Consider the following 24,345-nt stretch of genomic DNA (forward strand, 5'->3'; position numbering starts at 1 on the left):
TTTGGCGTAAATATGTTGCGTGGTGCGAGGCCAGGAAGGCCCCTACAGAGGAATTTCAACTGGGTCGTTTCCTACATTTCCTGCAAACAGGACTGTCTATGGGCCTAAAATTAGGGTCCATTAAGGTTCAAATTTCGGCCCTGTCGATTTTCTTCCAGAAAGAACTGGCTTCAGTTCCTGAAGTTCAGACGTTTGTCAAGGGGGTACTGCATATACAGCCTCCTTTTGTGCCTCCAGTGGCACCTTGGGATCTCAATGTAGTTTTGGGGTTCCTAAAATCACATTGGTTTGAACCACTCTCCACTGTGGACTTAAAATATCTCACTTGGAAAGTGGTAATGTTGTTAGCCCTGGCTTCAGCCAGGCGTATCTCAGAATTGGCGGCTTTATCCTATAAAAGCCCTTACCTAATTTTTCATACGGACATGGCAGAATTGAGGACTCGTCCTCAATTTCTCCCTAAGGTGGTTTCAGCATTTCACTTGAACCAGCCTATTGTGGTGCCTGCGGCTACTAGGGACTTGGAGGACTCCAAGTTGCTGGACGTAGTCAGGGCCCTGAAAATATATGTTACCAGGACGGCTGGAGTCAGGAAATCTGACTCGCTGTTTATCCTGTATGCACCCAACAAGCTGGGTGCTCCTGCTTCTAAGCAGACTATTGCTCGTTGGATTTGTAGTACAATTCAGCTTGCACATTCTGTGGCAGGCCTGCCACAGCCAAAATCTGTAAAAGCCCATTCCACAAGGAAGGTGGGCTCATCTTGGGCGGCTGCCCGAGGGGTCTCGGCTTTACAACTTTGCCGAGCAGCTACTTGGTCAGGGGCAAACACGTTTGCTAAATTCTACAAATTTGATACCCTGGCTGAGGAGGACCTGGAGTTCTCTCATTCGGTGCTGCAGAGTCATCCGCACTCTCCTGCCCGTTTGGGAGCTTTGGTATAATCCCCATGGTCCTTACGGAGTTCCCAGCATCCACTAGGACGTCAGAGAAAATAAGAATTTACTTACCGATAATTCTATTTCTCATAGTCCGTAGTGGATGCTGGGCGCCCATCCCAAGTGCGGATTGTCTGCAATACTTGTACATAGTTATTGTTACAAAAATCGGGTTATTATTGTTGTGAGCCATCTTTCAGAGGCTCCTCTGTTATCATGCTGTTAACTGGGTTCAGATCACATGTTGTACGGTGTGATTGGTGTGGCTGGTATGAGTCTTACCCGGGATTCAAAATCCTTCCTTATTGTGTACGCTCGTCCGGGCACAGTATCCTAACTGAGGCTTGGAGGAGGGTCATGGGGGGAGGAGCCAGTGCACACCAGGTAGTCCTAAAGCTTTTACTTTTGTGCCCAGTCTCCTGCGGAGCCGCTAATTCCCATGGTCCTTACGGAGTTCCCAGCATCCACTACGGACTATGAGAAATAGAATTATCGGTAAGTAAATTCTTATTTCTCTAACGTCCTAGTGGATGCTGGGAACTCCGTAAGGACCATGGGGAATAGCGGGCTCCGAAGGAGGCTGGGCACTCTAGAAAGATTTATGACTACCTGGTGTGCACTGGCTCCTCCCACTGACCCTCCTCCAAGCCTCAGTTAGATCTTGTGCCCGGCCGAGGTTGGATGCACACTAGGGGCTCTCCTGAGCCCTTAGAAAGAAAGTATAGATTTAGGTTTTTTATTTTCAGTGAGACCTGCTGGCAACAGGCTCACTGCAGCGAGGGACTAAGGGGAGAAGAAGCGAACTCGCCTGCTTGCAGCCGGATTGGGCTTCTTAGGCTACTGGACACCATTAGCTCCAGAGGGATCGACCGCAGGCCCAGTCCTTGGTGTTCGGTCCCGGAGCTGCGCCGCCGTCCCCCTTACAGAGCCAGAAGCAAGAAGAGGTCCGGAAAAACGGCGGCAGAAGACATCAGTCTTCACCAAGGTAGCGCACAGCACTGCAGCTGTGCGCCATTGCTCTTCATGCACACCACACACTCCGGTCACTGAGGGTGCAGGGCGCTGGGGGGGGGCGCCCTGAGCAGCAATATAAACACCTTGGCTGGCAAAAATACATCACACATAACCCCCAGGGCTATATGGATGTATATTAACCCCTGCCAGATTCCATAAAAATGCGGGAGAAAAGTCAGCGAAAAAGGGGCGGAGCCTATTTCAGCACACTGGCACCATTTTTCCCTCACAGCTCCGTTGGAGGGAAGCTCCCTGGCTCTCCCCTGCAGTCTACACTACAGAACAGGGTTAAAACAGAGAGGTTGGGCACTAAATTTAGGCGCAGTATAAATTATATAAAAGCAGCTATAGGGGACATAACTCAGTTAGTCCCTGCATTATATAGCGCTCTGGTGTGTGCTGGCATACTCTCACTCTGTCCCCCCAAAGGGCTTTTGTGGGTCCTGTCCTCATTGGAGCATTCCTTGTGTGTGTGCGGTGTGTCGGTACGGCTGTGTCGACATGTTTGATGAGGAGACTTATGTGGAGGCGGAGCAGATGCCGATAAATGAGATGTCGCCCCTGTGGGCCGACACCAGAGTGGATGGATAGGTGGAAGGTATTAACCGACAGTGTCAACTCCTTACATAAAAGGCTGGATGACGTAACAGCTATGGGACAGCCGGCTTCTCAGCCCGCGCCTGCCCAGACGTCTCAAAGGCCATCAACGCTCCCTCAGATGGCAGACACAGATGTCGACACGGAGTCTGACTCCAGTGTCGACGAGGTTGAGACATATACACAATCCACTAGGAACATCCGTTACATGATCCCGGCAATATAAAATGTGTTACACATTTCTGACATTAACCCAAGTACCACTAAAAACAAAGGGTTTTATGTGTGGGGAGAAAAAGCAGGCAGTGCTTTGTTCCCCCATCAAATGAGTGAATGAAGTGTGAAAAAGCGTGTGTTTCCCCGATAAGAAACTGGTAATTTCTAACAAGTTACTGATGGCGTACCCTTTCCCGCCAGAGGATAAGTTACGCTGGGAGATATCCCCTAGGGTGGATAAGGCGCTCACACGTTTGTCAAGGTGGCTCTGCCGTCTTAGGATACGGCCACTTTGAAGGTACCTGCTGATAAATAGCAGGAGGCTATCCTGAAGTCTGTAATTACACACTCAGGTACTAGACTGAGACCTGCAGACTGCTGCAGCGTGGTCTGTACCCCTTTCAAACAGGGATACTATTTTGTGAACATAAGACGTCGTCTTATATATGAGGGATGCACAGAGGAATATTTTGCCGGCTGGCATCCTGAATTATTGCAATGTCCATTCTGTCAGGAGGGTATTGGAGACCCGACACTGGACAGGTGATGCTGACTTTAAAAGGCACATAGAGCCTTATAAGGGTGAGGAATTGGTTGGGGATGGTCTCTGGGACCTCGTATCCACAGCAACAGCTGGGATGAAAATATTTTACCTCGGGTTTCCTCACAGCCTAAGAAACGCACTGTATTATCAGATACAGTCCTTTCGGCTTCAAACGAGGGAAGAGGGAAAAAGCTGCACTATCAGCCAGTTCCCAGAATCAAAATTCTTCCCCTGCTTCCTCTGAGTCCACCGCATGACGCGGGGGCTCCACAGGCGTAGCCAGGTACGGTGGGGGGCCGCCTCAAAAAAATTTCAGCGATCAGTGGGCTCGCTCACAGGTGGATCCCTGGATCCTTCAAGTAGTATCTCAGGGGTACAAGCTGGAAGTCGAGGCGTTTCCCCCCCGCCGTTTACTCAAATCTGCCTTGCCGACAACTCCCTCAGGCAGGGAGGCTGTGCTAGAGGCAATTCACAAGCTGTATTCCCAGCAGGTGATAGTCAAGGTGCCCCTACTGCAACAAGGACGGGGTTACTATTCCACACTGTTTGTGGTACCGAAACCAGCCGGTTCGGTGAGACCCATTTTAAAATGGAAATCCTTGAACACTTACTTAACAAAGTTCAAGATGAAATCGCTCAGGGCGGTTATTGCAAGCCTGGACGAGGGGATTACATGGTATCCCTGGACATCAAGGATGCTTACCTGCATGTCCCTATTTACCTTCCTCACCAGGAGTACCTCAGATTGTGGTACAGGATTGCCATTACCAATTCTAGACACTACCGTTTGGACTGTCCACGGCACCGAGGGTGTTTACCAAGGTAATGGCAGAAATGATGATACTCCTTCAAAAAAAAAAAAAAAAAAAGGGAGTTTTTATTTATCCCATACTTGGACGATCTCCTTATAAAGGCAAGGTCCAGGGAGCAGTTACTGGTCGGAGTAGCACTATCTCAGGAGGTGCTACAACAGCATGGCTGGATTCTGAACATTCCAAAGTCACAGCTGGTTCCTTCCTCTCGCTTACTGTTCCTGGGGATGATTTTGGACACAGAACAGAAAAAAGTGTTTCTCCCGCAGGAGAAAGCCAAGGAGCTGTCATCTCTAGTCAGAGACCTCCTAAAACCAAGAAGGGTATCGGTGCATCGTTGCACACGAGTCCTGGGAAAAATGGTGGCTTCATACGAAGCAATTCCATTCGGCAGGTTCCATGCGAGGACCTTCCAGTGAGACCTCTTAGATAAGTGGTCGGGATCGCATCTTCAAATGCATCAAATGATAACCCTGTCTCCAAGGACCAGGGTGTCTCTACTGTGGTGGATGCAGGGTGCTCATCTTCTAGAGGGCCGCAGTTTCGGCATACAGGACTGGGTCCTGGTGACCACGGATGCCAGCCTTCAAGGCTGGGGAGCAGTCACACAGGGAAGAAACTTCCAGGGCCTATGTTCAAGTCAGGAGACTTCCCTACATATAAATTCTGGAACTGAGGGCCATTTACAATGCCCTAAGTCAGGCAAGACCCCTGCTTCAAAACCAGCCGGTACTGATACAGTCAGACAACATCACGGCAGTCGCCCATGTGACCCGACAGGGCGGCACAAGAAGCAGGATGGCAATGGCAGAAGCCACAAGGATTCTCCGGTGGGCGGAAAATCACGTACTAGCACTGTCAGCAGTGTTCATTCCGGGAGTGGACAACTGGGAAGCAGACTTCCTCAGCAGACACGACCTACACCCGGGAGAGTGGGGACTTCATCCAGAAGTCTTCCTGCTGTTGGTAAACCGTTGGGAAAGGCCACAGGTGGACATGATGGCGTCCCGCCTCAACAAAAAGCTAAAGAGATATTGCGCCAGGTCAAGGGACCCTCAGGCGATAGCTGTGGACGCTCTAGTGACACCGTGGGTGTACCAGTCGGTTTATGTGTTCCCTACTCTGCCTCTCATACCAAAGGTACTGAGAATAATAAGATGGCGAGGAGTAAGAACGATACTCGTGTTTCCGGATTGGCCAAGAAGGGCTTGGTACCTGGAACTTCAGGAAATGATATCAGAGGACCCATGGCCTCTGCCGCTCAGACAGCACCTGCTTCAGCAGGGGCCCTGTCTGTTCCAAGACTTACCGCGGCTGCGTTTGACGGCATGGCGATTGAGCGCCGGATCCTGACGGAAAAGGGTATTCCGGAAGAAGTCATTCCTGCGCTTATTAAAGCCAGGAAAGATGTTACGGCAAAGCATTATCACCGCATGTGGCGGAAATATGTTGCATGGTGCGAGGCCGAAAAGGCCCCAACAGAGGAATTTCCACTAGGTCGATTTCTACATTTCCTGCAAGCAGGAGTGAATATGGGCCTGAGTCTAGGCTCCATTAAAGTACAGATCTCGGCTCTGTCGATTTTCTTTCAAAAAGAATTAGCTTCAGTACCTGAAGTTCAGACATTGTGAAAGGAGTGCTGCATATTCAGCCCCCGTTTGTGCCCCCTGTGGCACCTGGGGATCTCAACGTGGTGTTGTTTTTCTTAAAATCACATTGGTTTGAGCCACTAAAAACCGTGGATCTAAAATATCTCACGTGGAAAGTGGTCATGTTATTGGCCTTGGCTTCAGCCAGGCGAGTGTCAGAATTGGCGGCTTTATCATGTAAAAGCCCTTATCTGATTTTCCATATGGATAGGGCAGAATTGAGGACTCGTCCCCAATTTCTTCCTAAGGTCGTGTCAGCGTTTCACCTGAACCAGCCTATTGTGGTGCCGGCGGCTACTAGTGCATTGGAGGACTCCAAGTTGCTAGACGTTGTCAGGGCCCTGAAAATATATGTTTCCAGGACGGCTGGAGTCAGAAACTCTGACTCGCTGTTTATCCTGTATGCACCCAACAAGCTGGGTGCTCCTGCTTCTAAGCAGTCTATTGCTCGCTGGATTTGTAGTACAATTCAGCTTGCACATTCTGTGGCAGGCATACCACAGCCAAAATCTGTAAATGCCCATTCCACAAGGAAGGTGGGCTCATCTTGGGCGGCTGCCCGAGGGGTCTCGGCTTTACAACTTTGCCGAGCAGCTACTTGGTCAGGGGCAAACACGTTTGCAAAATTCTACAAATTTGATACCCTGGCTGAGGAGGACCTGGAGTTCTCTCATTCGGTGCTACAGAGTCATCCGCACTCTCCCGCCCGTTTGGGAGCTTTGGTATAATCCCCATGGTCCTTACGGAGTTCCCAGCATCCACTAGGACGATAGAGAAAATAAGAATTTACTCACCGGTAATTCTATTTCTCGTAGTCCGTAGTGGATGCTGGGCGCCCATCCCAAGTGCGGATTGTCTGCAATACTTGTAAATAGTTATTGTTAACTAAAGGGTTATTGTTGAGCCATCTGTTGAGAGGCTCCGTTGTTTTCATACTGTCAAACTGGATATAGTATCACGAGTTGTACGGTGTGATTGGTGTGGCTGGTAAGAGTCTTACCCGGGATTCTAAATCCTTCCTTATTATGTCTGCTCGTCCGGGCACAGTGTCCTAACTGAGGCTTGGAGGAGGGTCATAGTGGGAGGAGCCAGTGCACACCAGGTAGTCCTAAATCTTTCTAGAGTGCCCAGCCTCCTTCGGAGCCCGCTATTCCCCATGGTCCTTACGGAGTTCCCAGCATCCACTACTGACTACGAGAAATAGAATTACCGGTAAGTAAATTCTTATTTTTACTAGTTTTTAAGGCTGATCATCCTCTTTGGGGAGTGACTTTGCACTGGTTGGTTTAGAAGTAATGGTTACCTTGTTATTGTAATATGCCCATTGCTGATTTGATTGAGATGGTGCGTGGTAGGTAATAGCTGCCTATTACATTTAGCAAGAGTTAGCTCAGTTTATGTATTTAACTTCCGGTTTTCTAATCGCCTGCAGCACTGCCAGTCCAACTATAAGAATGCTGGTAAAGCAGGATGTTTAAAGTTCTACTGGCATTATGTCGACACTACAGCACCTACATTCCGGGGATCGACACAGTGACTGTTGATTCCATAACTACTTCCTCCTTTCCTCTATTTTATTTGCCAAAGTTATAATCTGGTACTTGCTTTTCATAACTGCTGTATATGAATACCCCGTGAATGTCAGTACAATGTATGGTCTTTAATCTTTTCAGAGAGAATTGCTTTGCTTGATTTTGTTGAGGATTCCAAACGAACAGTTTCTCTTGTTGGTAAGTTGTATGATTTTAGTTTAACAGCATTTCTGTCAAAGTCACTACATTTTAATGTTTCCTTTTCTTCCTTGTACTAAAATGCATGACTAGACATTATCAAAGCACTTAATGCATGGGGAGGCAGTGAGTTGACCGCCTGTCGGGGTCCCGGCGGTAAAGACACCGACGCCGGAATCCTGAGACCAGCTGAAATACCGGCGGTCATAGTCCTGACCGCCGGCTGGTTACCCCTCTTGGGTGGTGGTCCACACCTCCGCCCAGAGGGGAATAGAAACCTGTGGCGACCGAAGGTAGTCACCGAGCCCGAAGCGTGGCAAGCGAAGCGACACGCTGCGTGACCGCCGGGATCTCGTACTGATACCAATGCATGATCTACAGAAGATGTCCCACAGGTAAGCACTTAGATTTGATTTGGGGTTTCTGCGGCTTTTTGTTTTTACATTATGCTGCCCCAGTTTTCTGACTTTCATTAAAATAAAGGAAATCTGCCCCCCTTCCCAAAAATAAAATAAATAAAATTAGCAGAACTGTATGAGGCCTATTCATTTGTTTGCGGAGTTCCCTGCTGGACATCTATAGCAATGGGTGTCTATCAGAGCTATCAAATTGTTGCTCCGATCAGACGCCCATTACCAGTTAACGCGCCTGACGGAATGGTCTTCCAAAGTCTTGGTTTCGGCGCTCAAACTACGGAGTTTTTAAAACATTTTTTCTGTCCCCTCCTGAGGCTATGAGAAAAAATGCGACTGCTGCAGCTAATGGGCATCTTATTGGAGAAACAGCTGAGTGGTAGCTCGCCGTGTGCTTTGGAAATTGCTCCAGGAAGGGCAGAGTCTAAAAGAGCATTGGAAGCTCTGCGTTTCGCTGGAAACATTCTTTTTTTGTGCAGAATTGGATAAAATTGTGACTACACTGGCAGCTTCTATGTCTGTCTGCTTTTTTGCCATCAGCATCTAACCAAAAAGCTTTTTACACGACAGGTTGTCTCCTGCAAGGCGGCTAAGTTGCGCACTAAGCAAGCCTGGACCCCAGGATGCGACGCCGACGTCTGCGATTCGCAGCCTCACGGTGCCAGTCAACTACAGATGCCTAGGTGCGAGAAGTGGTATTTGACGGGTATGCCCTCTCATTTATGAGTCGGGCCGCCCCAGCAGTTTTTTTTGCACCAGTCCTCCATAGGATCCAGGCACATCCATGGCGCTCCAAGTAGCTGTTCAGTCTTTACTGAACATGGGGGGTTATCACTGTTACCCGAATATAACAGGGGAAGGGTTTTTACTACCCTCTTTTCCTAATTCAGAAACCCAGTGGGACCTATCTGCCTATCCTCAATCTGCAATCACTGAACAAGTTTTTGCGGGTGCCCAGATTCCGTGTGAAAAAGCTATGGTCTATTATTCTGGCGTCGGAGCCAGGGGCCTTTATGGTATCCCTAGATGTTTGGGACGCCTATCTACATGTCCCTATAGCACCTATTCATCAGAGATTCTTCCATTTTGCTGTTCTGCAACAGCATTATCAGTTTCAGACACAATTCTTTGGGGTGGCTGTGACTCCACGGGTATTTACCAAGCAGTTATGGCAGCTCAGCTGCTTCGTCAAGGGATCAGGACACTCCCATATTTGGACGACTTGTTGCTCTTGGCACAGTCTCAGAAAGTTTTGCACCGCCATCTTCAAATAACTGTTGCCTTTCTACAAACTCACGGGTAGTTGATCACTTTGGAAAAGTACTCCCTTGTCCCTTCACAATGGATGGATCTAGGGGCTCTCCTGGATTCTCAGGAACAGAGGCTCTTCCTGCCAGTGGACAAAGTTGCCAGACTGCAGACAAGAGTTTGCAACTTACTGCACTATCCCCGGGTGTCCATACATTCGTTAATGCAGGTTCTGGGGTCCATGGTCTCCACCTGAGATATGGTGGAGTATGCCCAATTTTCACTCCAGGCCCCTACAACATGTAACCTTTCCAGGTGGAACGGGCAGTATCATCAGGTCAGTGCCAAAACAATGTCTATCTCTCACCTGGTGGCTACAGACATCACACTTGGACAAAGGACGACCATTCTGGATACCGGAGTAGGTGATCCTCACCACAGATGTCTTCATGGAGACTGCGCAGTAACCGGTCCACATGTCTTTTAAGGTCGATGGACGCCAACTGAAAGTCGCTTGCCAGCCTTGGTACTTCGGGTGGTCTACAGAGTTCTCGTTTAGACTCACGATCTGCTACAGGGCATGCCTTTGCAGATTCAGTCCGACAACGCCACCGCAGTTGCATATCTAAACCATCAAAGGGGCACTTGAAGCCATCTGGCTATGACGGAGGTGGAGCACACGCTCCAGTGGGCCGAGGCTCACCTTCCAGCCATCTTAACAGTGTTTCTGCCAGGGATCCTCGAGTGGGAAGCAGACCTCCTTATTCGGCAGAACGTCCACAACGGCAAATGTGCTCTGCACCCAAGTGTTCCAGAACCTAGTAAACAGATGTGGTCTGCCGGATGTAGACCTGATGGCCTCTCTTCACAATCACAATGTCCTATTCTACGGATCCATGGCCAAAGATCCACAGCAAGCCTTCATGGACGCTCAAGCAGTACCGTGGACCTTCTATCTGGAATACCTGTTTCCTCCGGTATCGCTGTTACTCAGTTATTTGCAAGTTCAAACTGGAATGAGGCACCGTTATACTGATAGGTCCCGCATTGCCCTGGCGCCATTGGTTTGCCAATCTCCAAAATCTGTCCATAGACATGCCATTCTTGCTTTCACAGTGACCAGACCTTTCTGCATCGGGACCTGGCTTGATTGTCTTTGACATCTTGGCTCTTGATCATCAGTCCTCAGAGCTAAGGGGTTCCCAGATGCAGTGATACAGACAGTGCTGCGGGCTCGGAAGCCATCTTCAGCCCGCGTCTATTACCGGATTAGGCACGCTTATTTCAAGGGTACTGGCCTTTCTGCGAGCAGTGTTAGACCTTGATCTTCGCCTAGCATTATAAGTTTGAGGGAAGGGGAAAGGGAGAAAAACTACTGCACTAGAACTAAATAATGAATCAATTATAAGAAAAATACCCCATTTGATATTGTGCCACCATGTATCTGGTCACCAATTGTGGGGGTGCTGCCACACCATATATTGTTGCCAACATATGAGAAATTTTGAAGGGAAGGGAAAGAATTGGACTAAGGGTGGCGCACTAGAGCAAAATAATTACACAATTAAAATGTAACCTTTTATAACCATATAGTTAAAAAAGCCAGTAACTGAAATATTAAAATCAAAACATACAAGTGCAAGACATAGTGCAACATATATTTAAAAATACACACTCCTTTGATCCAATGTGTTGTGCAATGTCATATATAATTTATATATTTATCTTATGTTCTATGACCTTGGACATAAATTAAGTTGGTGTTGTCAGAAATAAATCCTAATAATCCTGGGTATATAAATTGCGAACCTTAGGTAAGTATCCTATAAATGGTGAAAAATTCCAAATAATGAAGTGGGTTAAGGATTTATATAAATCACAAAAATTAGTAAATATGTTGTGACATATCTCACTGTACCTAATGGAATAGCGTTTCCAATCTCTGTGGTCAATGCCACTATGTTAATAATGATATCTGACAGGTTGTTCCGGAGGTAAGCTTATTGTGGCCAGTATTCAGAACATATTATTCGTTGGAACATAAATGTATTTTTATACATATGGTGACAATTAGCGTTCTCAGTCTATGCTGTCAATGCCTGAAATTTTGTCCCTTTGGCTGCCAGCCTCATATGTGTGTAGTAGCACTTAGTGTTCTCAGTCTATGCTGTCAACGCCTGAAATTTTAACCTTTGGCTGCCAACCTAGTATGTATAAACTGGCAATAAGCGTTCTCAGTCTATGCTGTCAACGCCTGAAATTTTAACCTTTGGCTGCCAGCCTCATATCTGCTGAACCTGTCTTCCGGACGTTCTCAGTCTCCTGCTGTCAACGTCTGTTAGTGTAATTCTAGGAAACTCTAAACCTTAAGTACAGCTGGTCTCATTACAAGGGAACAAATTAGATTGCTGTAAGTAAGGGAACTCTCTTATAAAGATCGCAGATGTGTGTAGATATTATAATAGAATTATATCAATCATAAACTGATCTCTGCTGTATATCATTCACCATTGTACAGCTTCTATGTCATTTGTGATTGAGATGTTTCACTTATGAATCACTATCAGAAAATCACCTATATAAATATATGCTCGATAATTTATTAGTATTTTACACCTTATAAACCGTATCAAGCTTAAATTACTGTATATGGTGTATGGATAGGTGCACCCTTCAAATACTAGGCTGCATGCAGGAATCTCATAAAATTCTATATTTGAAATCAGCTAATCACCCGATGTCAGTAAATATTATATATCATAAGTATTCCTTTTATTCCAGTTGCGCTATAATAATTTGTATCTATATTTCTCTGACGTCCTAGTGGATGCTGGGAACTCCGTAAGGACCATGGGGAATAGACGGGCTCCGAAGGAGACTGGGCACTCTAAAAGAAAGATTAGGTACTATCTGGTGTGCACTGGCTCCTCCCTCTATGCCCCTCCTCCAGACCTCAGTTAGAATCTGTGCACGGCCAGAGCTGGGTGCTCCTAGTGGGCTCTCCTGAGCTTGCTAGAAAGAAAGAATTTGTTATTTTTTTTATTTTCAGTGAGATCTGCTGGCAACAGACTCACTGCTACGAGGGACTGAGGGGAGAGAAGCAAACCTACCTGCTTGCAGCTAGCTTGTGCTTCTAAGGCTACTGGACACCCTTAGCTCCAGAGGGATCGAACACAGGGCCTGACCTCGATCGTCCGTTCCCGGAGCCGCGCCGCCGTCCCCCTTGCAGAGCCAGAAGACAGAAGAAGCGACGAAATCGGCGGCTGAAGACTCCTGTCTTCATTAAGGTAGCGCACAGCACTGCAGCTGTGCGCCATTGCTCCCACAGCACACCACACACTCCGGTCACTGTTGGGTGCAGGGCGCTGGGGGGGGCGCCCTGGGCAGCAATTAGGTTACCTTTTGGCACAAAATGCACATAATACAGTTTATAAAACTGTATATGTGCAAAAACCCCCGCCATTAATATTATACAAAACGCGGGAGAAGCCCGCCGCTGAGGGGGCGGGGCCTTCTTCCTCAGCACACCAGCGCCATTTTCTCTTCACAGCTCCGCTGGAAGGACGCTCCCCAGGCTCTCCCCTGCAGTATCCAATACAACAAGGGTAAAAAAGAGAGGGGGGGCACATAAATTTAGGCGCAATTGTGATAATAAGCAGCTATTGGGAAAAATCACTCTTTTTAGTGTAAATCCCTGTGTTATATAGCGCTGTGGTGTGTGCTGGCATACTCTCTCTCTGTCTCCCCAAAGGACTTTGTGGGGTCCTGTCCTCAGTCAGAGCATTCCTTGTGTGTGTGCGGTGTGTCGGTACTGCTGTGTCGACATGTTTGATGAGGAGGGTTACGTGGAGGCGGAGCAGGAGCAGATATGTGTGGTGTCACCCCCGGCGGGGCCGACACCGGAGTGGATGGATATGTGGAAGGTATTAACCGACAGTGTCAACTCCTTACATAAAAGGTTTGATGACGCAGCAGCCTTGGGACAGCCGGGATTTCAGCCCGCGCCTGCCCAGGCGTCTCAGAGGCCATCAGGGGCTCTTAAACGCCTGCTAGCTCAGATGGTAGACACAGATGTCGACACGGAGTCTGACTCCAGTGTAGATGAGGATGAGACAAATGTACAGTCCACAAGGGCCATCCGATGCATGATTACTGCAATGAAAAATGTATTGCACATTTCTGACATTTAACCCGGTTACCACCAAAAAGGGTATTATGTTTGGGGAGAAAAAGCAGCCAGTGACTTTTCCCCCATCTGAGGAGTTAAATGAATTGTGTGAAGAAGCGTGGTGTTCCCCTGATAAGAAACTAGTGATTTCTAAGAGGTTACTGATGGCGTACCCTTTCCCGGCAACGGATAGGCTACGTTGGGAAACATCCCCTAGGGTGGACAAGGCGCTCACACGCTTATCAAAAAAGGTGGCACTGCCGTCTCAGGATACGGCCGCCCTAAAGGAGCCTGCTGATAGAAAGCAGGAGGCTATCCTGAAGTCTGTGTATACACACTCAGGTACTATACTGAGACCTGCAATTGCTTCAGCATGGATGTGTAGTGCTGCAGCAGCATGGTCTGATACCCTGTCAGACAACATTGATTCCCTCGACAGGGATACTATTTTGCTAACCATAGAGCATATAAAGGACGTCGTCTTATATATGAGGGATGCACAGAGGGACATTTGCCGGCTGGCATCTAGAATTAATGCAATGTCCATTTCTGCCAGGAGAGTATTATGGACTCGGCAGTGGACAGGTGATGCTGATTCTAAAAGGCACATGGAGGTTTTGCCTTATAATGGTGAGGAATTGTTTGGGGACGGTCTCTTGGACCTCGTTTCCACAGCAACAGCTGGGAAGTCGACTTTTTTACCTCAGGTTCCCTCACAGCCTAAGAAAGCACCGTATTATCAAGTACAGTCCTTTCGGCCTCAGAAAGGCAAGCGGGTCAGAGGCGCATCCTTTCTGCCCAGAGGCAGGGGTAGAGGAAAGAAGCTGCATCAGGCAGCCAGTTCCCAGGAACAAAAATCCTCCCCTGCTTCCAGTAAGTCCACCGCATGACGCTGGGGCTCCACAGGTGGAGCCAGGTGCTGTGGGGGCGCGTCTCCGGAACTTCAGCAACCAGTGGGTTCGCTCACAGGTGGATCTCTGGGTTGTACAAGTTGTATCTCAGGGATACAAGCTGGAGTTCGAGGCAACTCCCCCTCGCCGTTACCTCAAATCAGCCTTGCCAGCTGCTCCCAGGGAAAGGGAGGTAGTACTGGCGGCTATTCACAAGCTGTACCTCCAGCAGGTGATAATCAAGGTTCCCCGCCTTCAACAGGGACGGGGTTACTATTCCACAATGTTTGTGGTACCGAAACCAGACGGTTCGGTGAGACCCTTTTCTAAATTTAAAATCCTTGAACACTTATATAAGGAAGTTCAAGTTCAAAATGGAATCGCTCAGGGCGGTTATTGCAAGCCTGGAAGAGGGGGATTTTATGGTGTCGCTGGACATCAAGGATGTTTACCTGCATGTCCCCATTTACCCACCTCACCAGGAGTACCTCAGGTTTGTGGTACAGGACTGTCCTTACCAATTCCGGACGTTGCCGTTTGGTCTGTCCACGGCACCGAGAGTATTTACCAAGGTAATGGCCGAAATGATGATACTCCTTCGGAAGAAGGGAGTTATAATTATCCCGTACTTGGACGATCTCCTTATAAAGGCGAGGTCCAAGGAGCAGTTGTTAGTCAGAGTAGCACTATCTCGGGAAGTGTTGCAACAGCACGGCTGGATTCTGAATATCCCGAAGTCGCAGCTGATTCCTGCGACGCGTCTGCTGTTCTTGGGCATGATTTTGGACACAGAACAGAAGAAGGTGTTTCTCCCCGGGGAGAAGGCCCAGGAATTGTCATCTCTGGTCAGGGACCTCCTGAAACCAAGACCGGTGTCGGTGCATCAGTGCACGCGGGTCCTGGGAAAGATGGTGGCTTCTTACGAAGCAATTCCCTTCGGCAGATTCCATGCAAGGATCTTTCAGTGGGATCTGTTAGACAAATGGTCCGGATCGCATCTTCAGATGCATCGGTTGATCACCCTGTACCCGAGGGCCAGGGTGTCTCTGCTGTAGTGGCTGCAGAGTGCTCATCTTCTCGAGGGCCGCAGATTCGGCATACAGGACTGGGTCCTGGTGACCACGGATGCAAGCCTCCGAGGATGGGGGGCAGTCACTCATGGACGGAACTTCCAAGGACAGTGGTCAAGTCAGGAGACTTCCCTACACATATATTCTGGAACTAAGGGCCATTTACAACGCCCTGAGTCAAGCAGAGCCCCTGCTTCAAAACCAACCGGTGCTGATTCAGTCAGACAACATCACGGCGGTCGCCCATGTAAACCGCCAGGGCGGCACAAGAAGCAGGATGGCAATGGCAGAAGCCACAAGGATTCTTCGATGGGCGGAGAATCACGTGCTAGCACTGTCAGCCGTGTTCATTCCGGGAGTGGACAACTGGGAAGCAGACTTCCTCAGCAGACACGACCTCCACCCGGGAGAGTGGGGACTTCATCCAGAAGTCTTCATGCAGATTGTAAATCGATGGGAACTGCCACAGGTGGACATGATGGCGTCCCGCCTCAACAAAAAGCTAAAAAGATATTGCGCCAGATCAAGGGACCCTCAGGCGATAGCTGTGGACGCCCTAGTGACACCGTGGGTGTACCAGTCGGTTTATGTGTTCCCTCCTCTTCCTCTCATACCCAAGGTACTGAGGATAATAAGAAAGAGAGGAGTAAGAACTATACTCATCGTTCCGGATTTGCCAATAAGAACTTGGTACCCAGAACTACAAGAATTGATCTCAGAGGACCCATGGCCTCTGCCTCTCCGACAGGACCTGCTACAGCAGGGGCCCTGTCTGTTCCAAGACTTACCGCGGCTGCGTTTGACGGCATGGCGGTTGAACGCCGGATCCTAACGGAAAAGGGCATTCCAGATGAAGTGATTCCTACGCTGATAAAAGCTAGGAAGGATGTGACAGCAAAACATTATCACCGCATATGGTGGAAATATGTTGCTTGGTGTGAGGCCAGGAAGGCCCCAACAGAGGAATTCCAGCTAGGTCGATTTCTGCACTTCCTACAGTCAGGGGTTACTATGGGCCTAAAATTGGGGTCCATTAAGGTCCAGATTTCCGCCCTATCTATTTTCTTTCAAAAAGAACTGGCTTCACTGCCTGAAGTTCAGACGTTTGTTAAGGGAGTGCTGCATATTCAGCCCCCTTTTGTGCCTCCAGTGGCACCTTGGGATCTCAACGTTGTGTTGGATTTCCTGAAATCACATTGGTTTGAGCCACTTAAGACCGTGGAGTTAAAGTATCTCACGTGGAAGGTAGTCATGCTGTTGGCCTTGGCCTCAGCTAGGCGTGTGTCAGAATTGGCGGCTTTGTCATCTAAAAGCCCATGGGGTATATGCAATTGCGGGCGAATCGCGGCAAATTATCGCCGTTTTTTTAATTCGACACAATTCCACAGGTGAATTCCGGCAGGTGGCTGCCGGAATTCACCATATTTAATGAAAAACGGATTCGACATTCCCGTGGGCGAAAAACGGCCGATTTGCCGGATTTTGCCGCAAATTAAAAAAACGGGAAAAACCCGGAAAAAAATGGCGTGGGGTCCCCCCTCCAAAGCATAACCAGCCTCGGGCTCTTCGAGCTGGTCCTGGTTCTAAAAATGCGGGGGGGAAATTGACAGGAGATCCCCCGTATTTTTAAAACCAGCACCGGGCTCTGCGCTTGGTGCTAGTGCAAAAAATACGGGGGACAAAAAGAGTAGGGGTCCCCCGTATTTTTTACACCAATATCGGGCTCCACTAGCTGGACAGATAATGCCACAGCCGGGGGTCACTTTTATACAGTGCCCTGCGGCCGTGGCATTAAATATCCAACTAGTCACCCCTGGCCGGGGTACCCTGGGGGAGTGGGGACCCCTTCAATCAAGGGGTCCCCCCCCCAGCCTCCCAAGGGCCAGGGGTGAAGCCCGAGGCTGTCCCCCCCCCCCCCCCCATCCAAGGGCTGCGGATGGGAGGCTGATGGCCTTGAGAAAAATGTCAGAATATTATTTTTTCCAGTAGTACTACAAGTCCCAGCAAGCCTCCCCCGCAAGCTGGTACTTGGAGAACCACAAGTACCAGCATGCGGGAGAAAAACGGGCCCGCTGGTACCTGTAGTACTACTGGGGAAAAAATACCCCAAAAAAAACAGGACACACACACCGTGACAAGTACAACTTTATTACACACTGCCGACACACACATACTTACCTATGTTGACACGCCGACTGCCACAGTCTCCGGCGATCCGAGGGTACCTGTGAAAAAATTATACTCGCCTTCCAGCGTCCAGAGATAAATCCACGTCCAGAGTATAATCCAGGTACTTGGCAAAATAAAAAAAACGCAAAAACCCGTGCCAGCGGACTGAAAGGGGTCCCATATTGACACATGAGACCCCTTTCCCCGAATGCAGAGACCTCTCCGTGACAGCTGTCACTGAAAGGTCTCTTCAGCCAATCAGCGAGTGCAACGTCCTTGCACTCTGCTGATTGGCTCTGCGTGTCTGAGCTCAGACAGTGCATCGCAAAGCCTCTCCACGCCATTTTTTTCCTTGATTTTACCGTTACAGCTATAAAAAAATAAAAAAATAAAAATATTTTTCAAAATATATAAATAATACTTGTGCCTCCAAAAAAGACAAACCAAGTACCTAATCCCTTCTAATATAAATAGATATGCTATTACCAAAAAAAAAAAAACACCAAAAAAAACATGTTTTAATTTTTTTTTATTGGTTTCACCCTCCAAAGTGTGGCGGATTGAAAATGGCGAATTTACTGTCTAAAAGCACTGTTGTCGAATTTCCAAACTTGAATTGAATACACTTTGGTCGAATTGCAGCACTTGTATCATTGCAGAAAAGTCGAATTTGAAAAAAGTCGAATTTAAAAAAGTCGAATTTTGAAAGTCCGTTTTTTTGACGGAAAGCACTGAATTGCATTGACTATTTTTTTTTTTCTTGTCGAAAAAGTACAGAAATTCGACAATTTCGGGAATTCGACCGCAATTGCATATACCCCCATATCTGATTTTCCATATGGACAGGGCAGAATTGAGGACTCGTCCCCAATTTCTCCCAAAGGTGGTATCAGCGTTTCATTTGAACCAACCTATTGTGGTGCCTGCGGCTACTCGGGACTTGGAGGATTCCAAGTTGCTGGACGTAGTCCGGGCCCTGAAAATGTATGTTTCCAGGACGGCTAGAGTCAGAAAGACTGACTCGCTATTTATCCTGCATGCACCCAACAAGCTGGGCGCTCCTGCTTCAAAGCAGACTATTGCTCGCTGGATCTGAAGCACGATTCAGCTGGCACATTCTGCGGCTGGACTGCCGCATCCTAAATCAGTAAAAGCCCATTCCACAAGGAAGGTGGGCTCTTCTTGGGCGGCTGCCCGAGGGGTCTCGGCTTTACAGCTTTGCCGAGCTGCTACTTGGTCGGGGTCAAACACATTTGCAAATTTCTACAAGTTTGATACCCTGGCTGAGGAGGACCTTGAGTTTGCTCATTCGGTGCTGCAGAGTCATCCGCACTCTCCCGCCCGTTTGGGAGCTTTGGTATAATCCCCATGGTCCTTACGGAGTTCCCAGCATCCACTAGGACGTCAGAGAAAATAAGAATTTACTCACCGGTAATTCTATTTCTCGTAGTCCATAGTGGATGCTGGGCGCCCGTCCCAAGTGCGGACTCTCTGCAATACATGTATATAGTTATTGCTTAATTTAAGGGTTATTGTTATGAGCCATCTTTTGAATGAGGCTCAGTTTTTTGTTCATACTGTTAACTGGGTATAGTTATCACGAGTTGTACGGTGTGATTGGTGTGGCTGGTATGAATCTTACCCTGGATTCCAAATCCTTTCCTTGTAATGTCAGCTCTTCCGGGCACAGTTTCCTTAACTGAGGTCTGGAGGAGGGCCATAGAGGGAGGAGCCAGTGCACACCAGATAGTACCTAATCTTTCTTTTAGAGTGCCCAGTCTCCTTCGGAGCCCGTCTATTCCCCATGGTCCTTAAGGAGTTCCCAGCATCCACTACGGACTATGAGAAATAGAATTACCGGTGAGTAAATTCTCATTTTAAACAGCCGCTGCATTCGCATGACACATAGCCAGCAAAGAGATTTCCTGTGTTTTAAATCTACAGAACCACTACTCACTTACTACTGGGCCAAGCCTTACTTAGTATAGAGTGCTAAACACTTGCGCCTTATTTAAGTGGCCTTCATGGTATTACTGATTTCAAAGAGTAGCTCTCATGTAATGAAAAACAGTAATTTATATGAGTGATTGAGTTGTAAATACGCATATAATAACAACTGTCTCCTCACTTTCTCTGACGTCCTAAGTGGATGCTGGGACTCCGTAAGGACCATGGGGATTAGCGGCTCCGCAGGAGACTGGGCACAACTAAAGAAAGCTTTGGGACTACCTGGTGTGCACTGGCTCCTCCCACTAAGACCCTCCTCCAGACCTCAGTTAGATTCTTGTGCCCGGCTGAGCTGGATGCACACTAGGGACTCTCCTGAGCTCCTAGAAAGAAAGTATATTTTAGGTTTTTTATTTTACAGTGAGATCTGCTGGCAACAGACTCACTGCAGCGAGGGACTAAGGGGAGAAGAAGCGAACCTACCTAACTGGTGGTAGCTTGGGCTTCTTAGGCTACTGGACACCATTAGCTCCAGAGGGATCGACCGCATGGAACCGGCCATTGATGTTCGGTCCCGGAGCCGCGCCGCCGGCCCCCTTACAGAGCCAGAAGCAAGAAGTGTTCCGGAAAATCGGCGGCAGAAGACTTCAGTCTTCACCAAGGTAGCGCACTGCACTGCAGCTGTGCGCCATTGCTCCTCATGCACACCTCACACTCCGGTCACTGATGGGTGCAGGGCGCTTAGGGGGGGCGCCCTGAGCAGCAATGTAAACACCTTGCCTGGCAAAATCATCACAATATATAGCCCCAGAGGCTATATATGTGATAAATACCCCTGCCAGAATCCATAAAAAAGCGGGAGAAAAGGCAGTGAAAAAGGGGCGGAGCTATCTCCCTCAGCACACTGGCGCCATTTTCTCTTCACAGTGCAGCTGGAAGACAGCTCCCCAGGCTCTCCCCTGTAGTTTTCAGGCTCAAAGGGTTAAAAAGAGAGGGGGGGCACAAAATTTAGGCGCAATATTGTTTATACAAGCCGCTATTGAGGGAAAAATCACTCAGTTATAGTGTTAATCCCTGCATTATATAGCGCTCTGGTGTGTGCTGGTTTTGTTCCCCCATCAGATGAATGAATGAAGTGTGTAAAGTAGCGTGGGTTCCCCCGATAAGAAACTGGTAATTTCTAAAAAGTTACTGATGGCGTACCCTTTCCCGCCAGAGGATAGGTCACGTTGGGAGATATCCCTTAGGGTGGATAAGGCGCTCACACGTTTGTCAAAAAAGGTGGCACTGCCGTCTTAGGATACGGCCACCTTGAAGGAGCCTGCTGATAAAAAGCAGGAGGCTATCCTGAAGTCTGTATATACACACTCAGGTTATATACTGAGACCTGCAATTGCCTCAGCATAAATAGTGCTTCTGCAGCGTGGTCTGATACCCAGTCAGATAATATTAATACTCTAAGACAGGGATAATAGTTTGCTAACATAGAGCATATTAAAGACGTCGTCTTAGATATAAAGGATGCACAGAGGGATATTTGCTGGCTGGCATCCAGAATTAATGCAATGTCCATTCTGCCAGGAGGGTATTAGAAACCCGGCAGTGGACAGGTGATGCTGCCTATAAAAGGCACATGGAGATTCTGCCTTATAAGGGTGAGGAATTGTTTGGGGATGGTCTCTGGGACCTCGTATCCACAGCAACAGCTGGGAAGAAATTTTTTTACCTCAGGTTTCCTCACAGCCTAAGAAAGCACTGTATTTTCAGGTACAGTCCTTTCGGCTTCAGAAAAGCAAGCGGGTCAAAGGTGCTTCCTTTCTGCACAGAGACAAGGGAAGAAGGAAAAAGCTGCACCAGCAGCCAGTTCCCAGGATCAAAAATCTTCCCCCGCTTCCTCTGAGTCCACCGCATGACGCTGGGGCTCCACAGGTGGAGACAGGTGCGGTAGGGGCGCGTCTCGGGAACTTCAGGGACCAGTGGGCTTGCCCACAGGTGGATCCCTAGGTTCTGCAAATAGTATCACAGGGATACAGGCTGGAGTTCGAGGCGACTCCCCCTCGCCGTTACCTCACATCTGCCTTGCCTGCTGCCCTCGGAGAAAGGGAGGTAGTACTGGCGGCAATTCACAAGCTGTACTTCCAGCAGGTGAAATAAAGGTACCCCTCCTTCAACAAGGCTGGGGTTACTATTCCAAAATGTTGTGGTACCGAAACCAGACGGTTCGGTGAGACCCATTCTAAAATTGAAAGCCTTGAACACTTATATACGAAGGTTCAAGTTCAAAATGGAATCGCTCAGGGCGATTATTGCAAGCCTGGAGAATTTCATGGTATCACTGGACATCAAGGATGCTTACCTGCATGTCCCTATTTACCCTCTTCACCAGGAGTACCTCAAAATTGTGGTACAGGATTGTCATTACCAATTCCAGACGTTGCCGTTGGTCTGTCCCCGGCACCGAGGTATTTACCAAGGTAATGGCCGAAATAATTATCCCGTACTTGGACGATCTCCTTATAAAGGCGAGGTCCAGGGAGCAGTTCGGCGGAGTAGCACTATCTCGGGAAGTGCTACAACAGCACGGCTGGATTCTGAATATTCCAAAGTCGCAGCTGGTTCCTACGACGCGTCCACTGTTCCTGGGTATGGTTCTGGACACAGAACAGGATAAAAAGGGTTTCTCCCGGAGGAGAAGTCCAAGGAGTTGACGTCTCTAGACAGAGACCTCCTTATACGTATACAGGTGTCGGTGCATCAATGCACGTGAGACCTGGGAAGGATGGTAGCTTCTTACGAAGAAATTCCATTCGCCAGGTCCCATGCAAGGATTTTCCAGTGGGATCTGTTGGACAAGAGGTCTGGGTCGCATCTTCAGATGCATCGGCGGATAACCCGTCTCCAAGAGCCAGGGTGTCGCTGTTGTGGTGGCTGCAGAGTGCTCATCTTCTAGGGGGCCGCAGATTCGGCATACAGGACTGGGTCCTGGTGACCACGGATGCCAGCCTTCGAGGCTGGGGGGCAGTCACATAGGGAAGAAACTTCCAAGGCTATGGAAAAGTCAGGAGACTTCCCTACACATAAATAGTCTGGAACTAAGGGCCATTTACAATGCCCTAAGTCAGGCTAGACCCCTGCTTCAACACCGGCCGGTGCTGAATCCAGTCAGACAACATCACGGCGGTCGCTCATGTAAACCGACAGGGCGGCACAAGAAGCAGGATGGCGATGGCAGAAGCCACAAGGATTCTCCGATGGGCGGAAAATCATGTGTTAGCACTGTCAGCAGTGTTCATTCCTGGAGTGGACAACTGAGAAGCAGACTTTCTCAGAAGACACGACCTCCACCCGGGAGAGTGGGGACTTCATCCAGAAGTTTTCCAAATGATTGTACACCGTTGGGAAAGGCCACAGGTGGACATGATGGCGTCCCGCCTCAACAAAAAGCTACAAAGATATTGCGCCAGGTCAAGGGACCCTCAGGCGATAGCTGTGGACGCTCTGGTAACACCGTGGGTGTACCAGTCGGTGTATGTGTTCCCTTCTCTGCCTCTCTTACCCAGGGTAATGAGAATAATAAGAAGGAGAGGAGTAAGAACTATACTCATTGTTCCGGGTTGGCCAAGAAGAGCTTGGTAACCAGAACTCCAAGAAATGATCTCAGAGGACCCATGGCCTCTGCCGCTCAGACAGGACCTGCTGCAGCAGGTCCTGTCTGTTCCAAGACGTACCGCGGCTGCGTTTGACGGCATGGCGGTTGAACGCCGGATCCTGAAGGAAAAGGGCATTCCGGAGGAAGTTATCCCTACGCTATTTAAAGCTAGGAAAGAAGTGAACGCAAACCATTATCACCGCATATGGTGGAAATATGTTGCTTGCTGTGAGGCCAGGAAGGCCCCAAAGGAGAAATTTCAGCTAGGTCGATTTCTGCACTTCCTACAGTCAGAGGTGACTATGGGCCTGAAATTGGGTTCCATGAAGGTCCAGATTTCGGCTCTATCGATTTTCTTCCAAAATAGAACTGGCTTCACTGCCTGAAGTTCGGACTTTTGTTAAGGGAGTGCTGCATAGTCAGCCCCCGTTTGTGCCACAAGTGGCACCGTGGGATCTCAACGTGGTGTTGGATTTCCTGAAGTCGCATTGGGTTGAGCCACTTAAATCCGTGGAGCTACAATACCTCACGTGGAAAGTGGTCATGCTGTGGGCCGTGGCGTCGGCCAGGCGTGTATCAGAATTGGCGGCTTTGTCATACAAAAGCCCTTATCTGTATTTTATATGGATAAGGCGGAATTGAGGACTCGTTCCCAATTCCTTCCTAAGGTGGTATCAGTTTTTCATGTAAACCAACCTATTGTGGTGCCTGCGGCTACTTGGGACTTGGAGGATTCCATGTTACTGGACGTAGTCAGGGCCCTGAAAAGTATATGTTTCCAGGACGGCTGGAGTCAGGAAAACTGACTCGCTATTTATCCTGTATGCACCCAACAAGCTGGGTGCTCCTGCTTCTAAGCAGACTATTGCTCGCTGGATCTGTAGCACGATTCAACTTGCACATGCTGCGGCTGGACTGCCGCACCCTAAATCTGTAAAAGCCCATTCCACGAGGAAAGTGGGCTCTTCTTGGGCGGCTGCCCGAGGGGTCTCGGCTTTACAACTTTGCCGAGCTGTTACTTGGTCGGGTTCAAACATTTTTGCAACAGTCTACAAGTTTGATACCCTGGCTGAGGAGGACCTAGAGTTTGCTCATTCGGTGCTGCAGAGTCATCCGCACTCTCCCGCCCGTTTGGGAGCTTTGGTATAATCCCCATGGTCCTTACGGAGTCCCAGCATCCACTTAGGACGTCAGAGAAAATAAGATTTTACTCACCGGTAAATCTATTTCTCGTAGTCCGTAGTGGATGCTGGGCGCCCATCCCAAGTGCGGATTGTCTGCAATACTTGTT

At 48.7% G+C, this 24,345-nt stretch overlaps 1 protein-coding gene across 2 annotated transcripts in view; it reads left to right on the forward strand.

Moving 5' to 3' along the window:
* Positions 1 to 24,345, forward strand: part of LOC134927842 (uncharacterized) — a 457,379-nt gene that overhangs the window by 123,866 nt on the left and 309,168 nt on the right. For both annotated transcript variants that reach the window (XM_063922900.1, XM_063922899.1), the window contains exon 4: positions 7,444 to 7,500. In XM_063922900.1, coding sequence (XP_063778970.1) covers positions 7,444 to 7,500 — 57 coding nt within the window. The remainder of the gene's footprint in view (positions 1 to 7,443; positions 7,501 to 24,345) is intronic.

This window comes from Pseudophryne corroboree, chromosome 5, assembly GCF_028390025.1.
Source record: "Pseudophryne corroboree isolate aPseCor3 chromosome 5, aPseCor3.hap2, whole genome shotgun sequence".
Classification (NCBI taxonomy): domain Eukaryota; kingdom Metazoa; phylum Chordata; class Amphibia; order Anura; family Myobatrachidae; genus Pseudophryne; species Pseudophryne corroboree.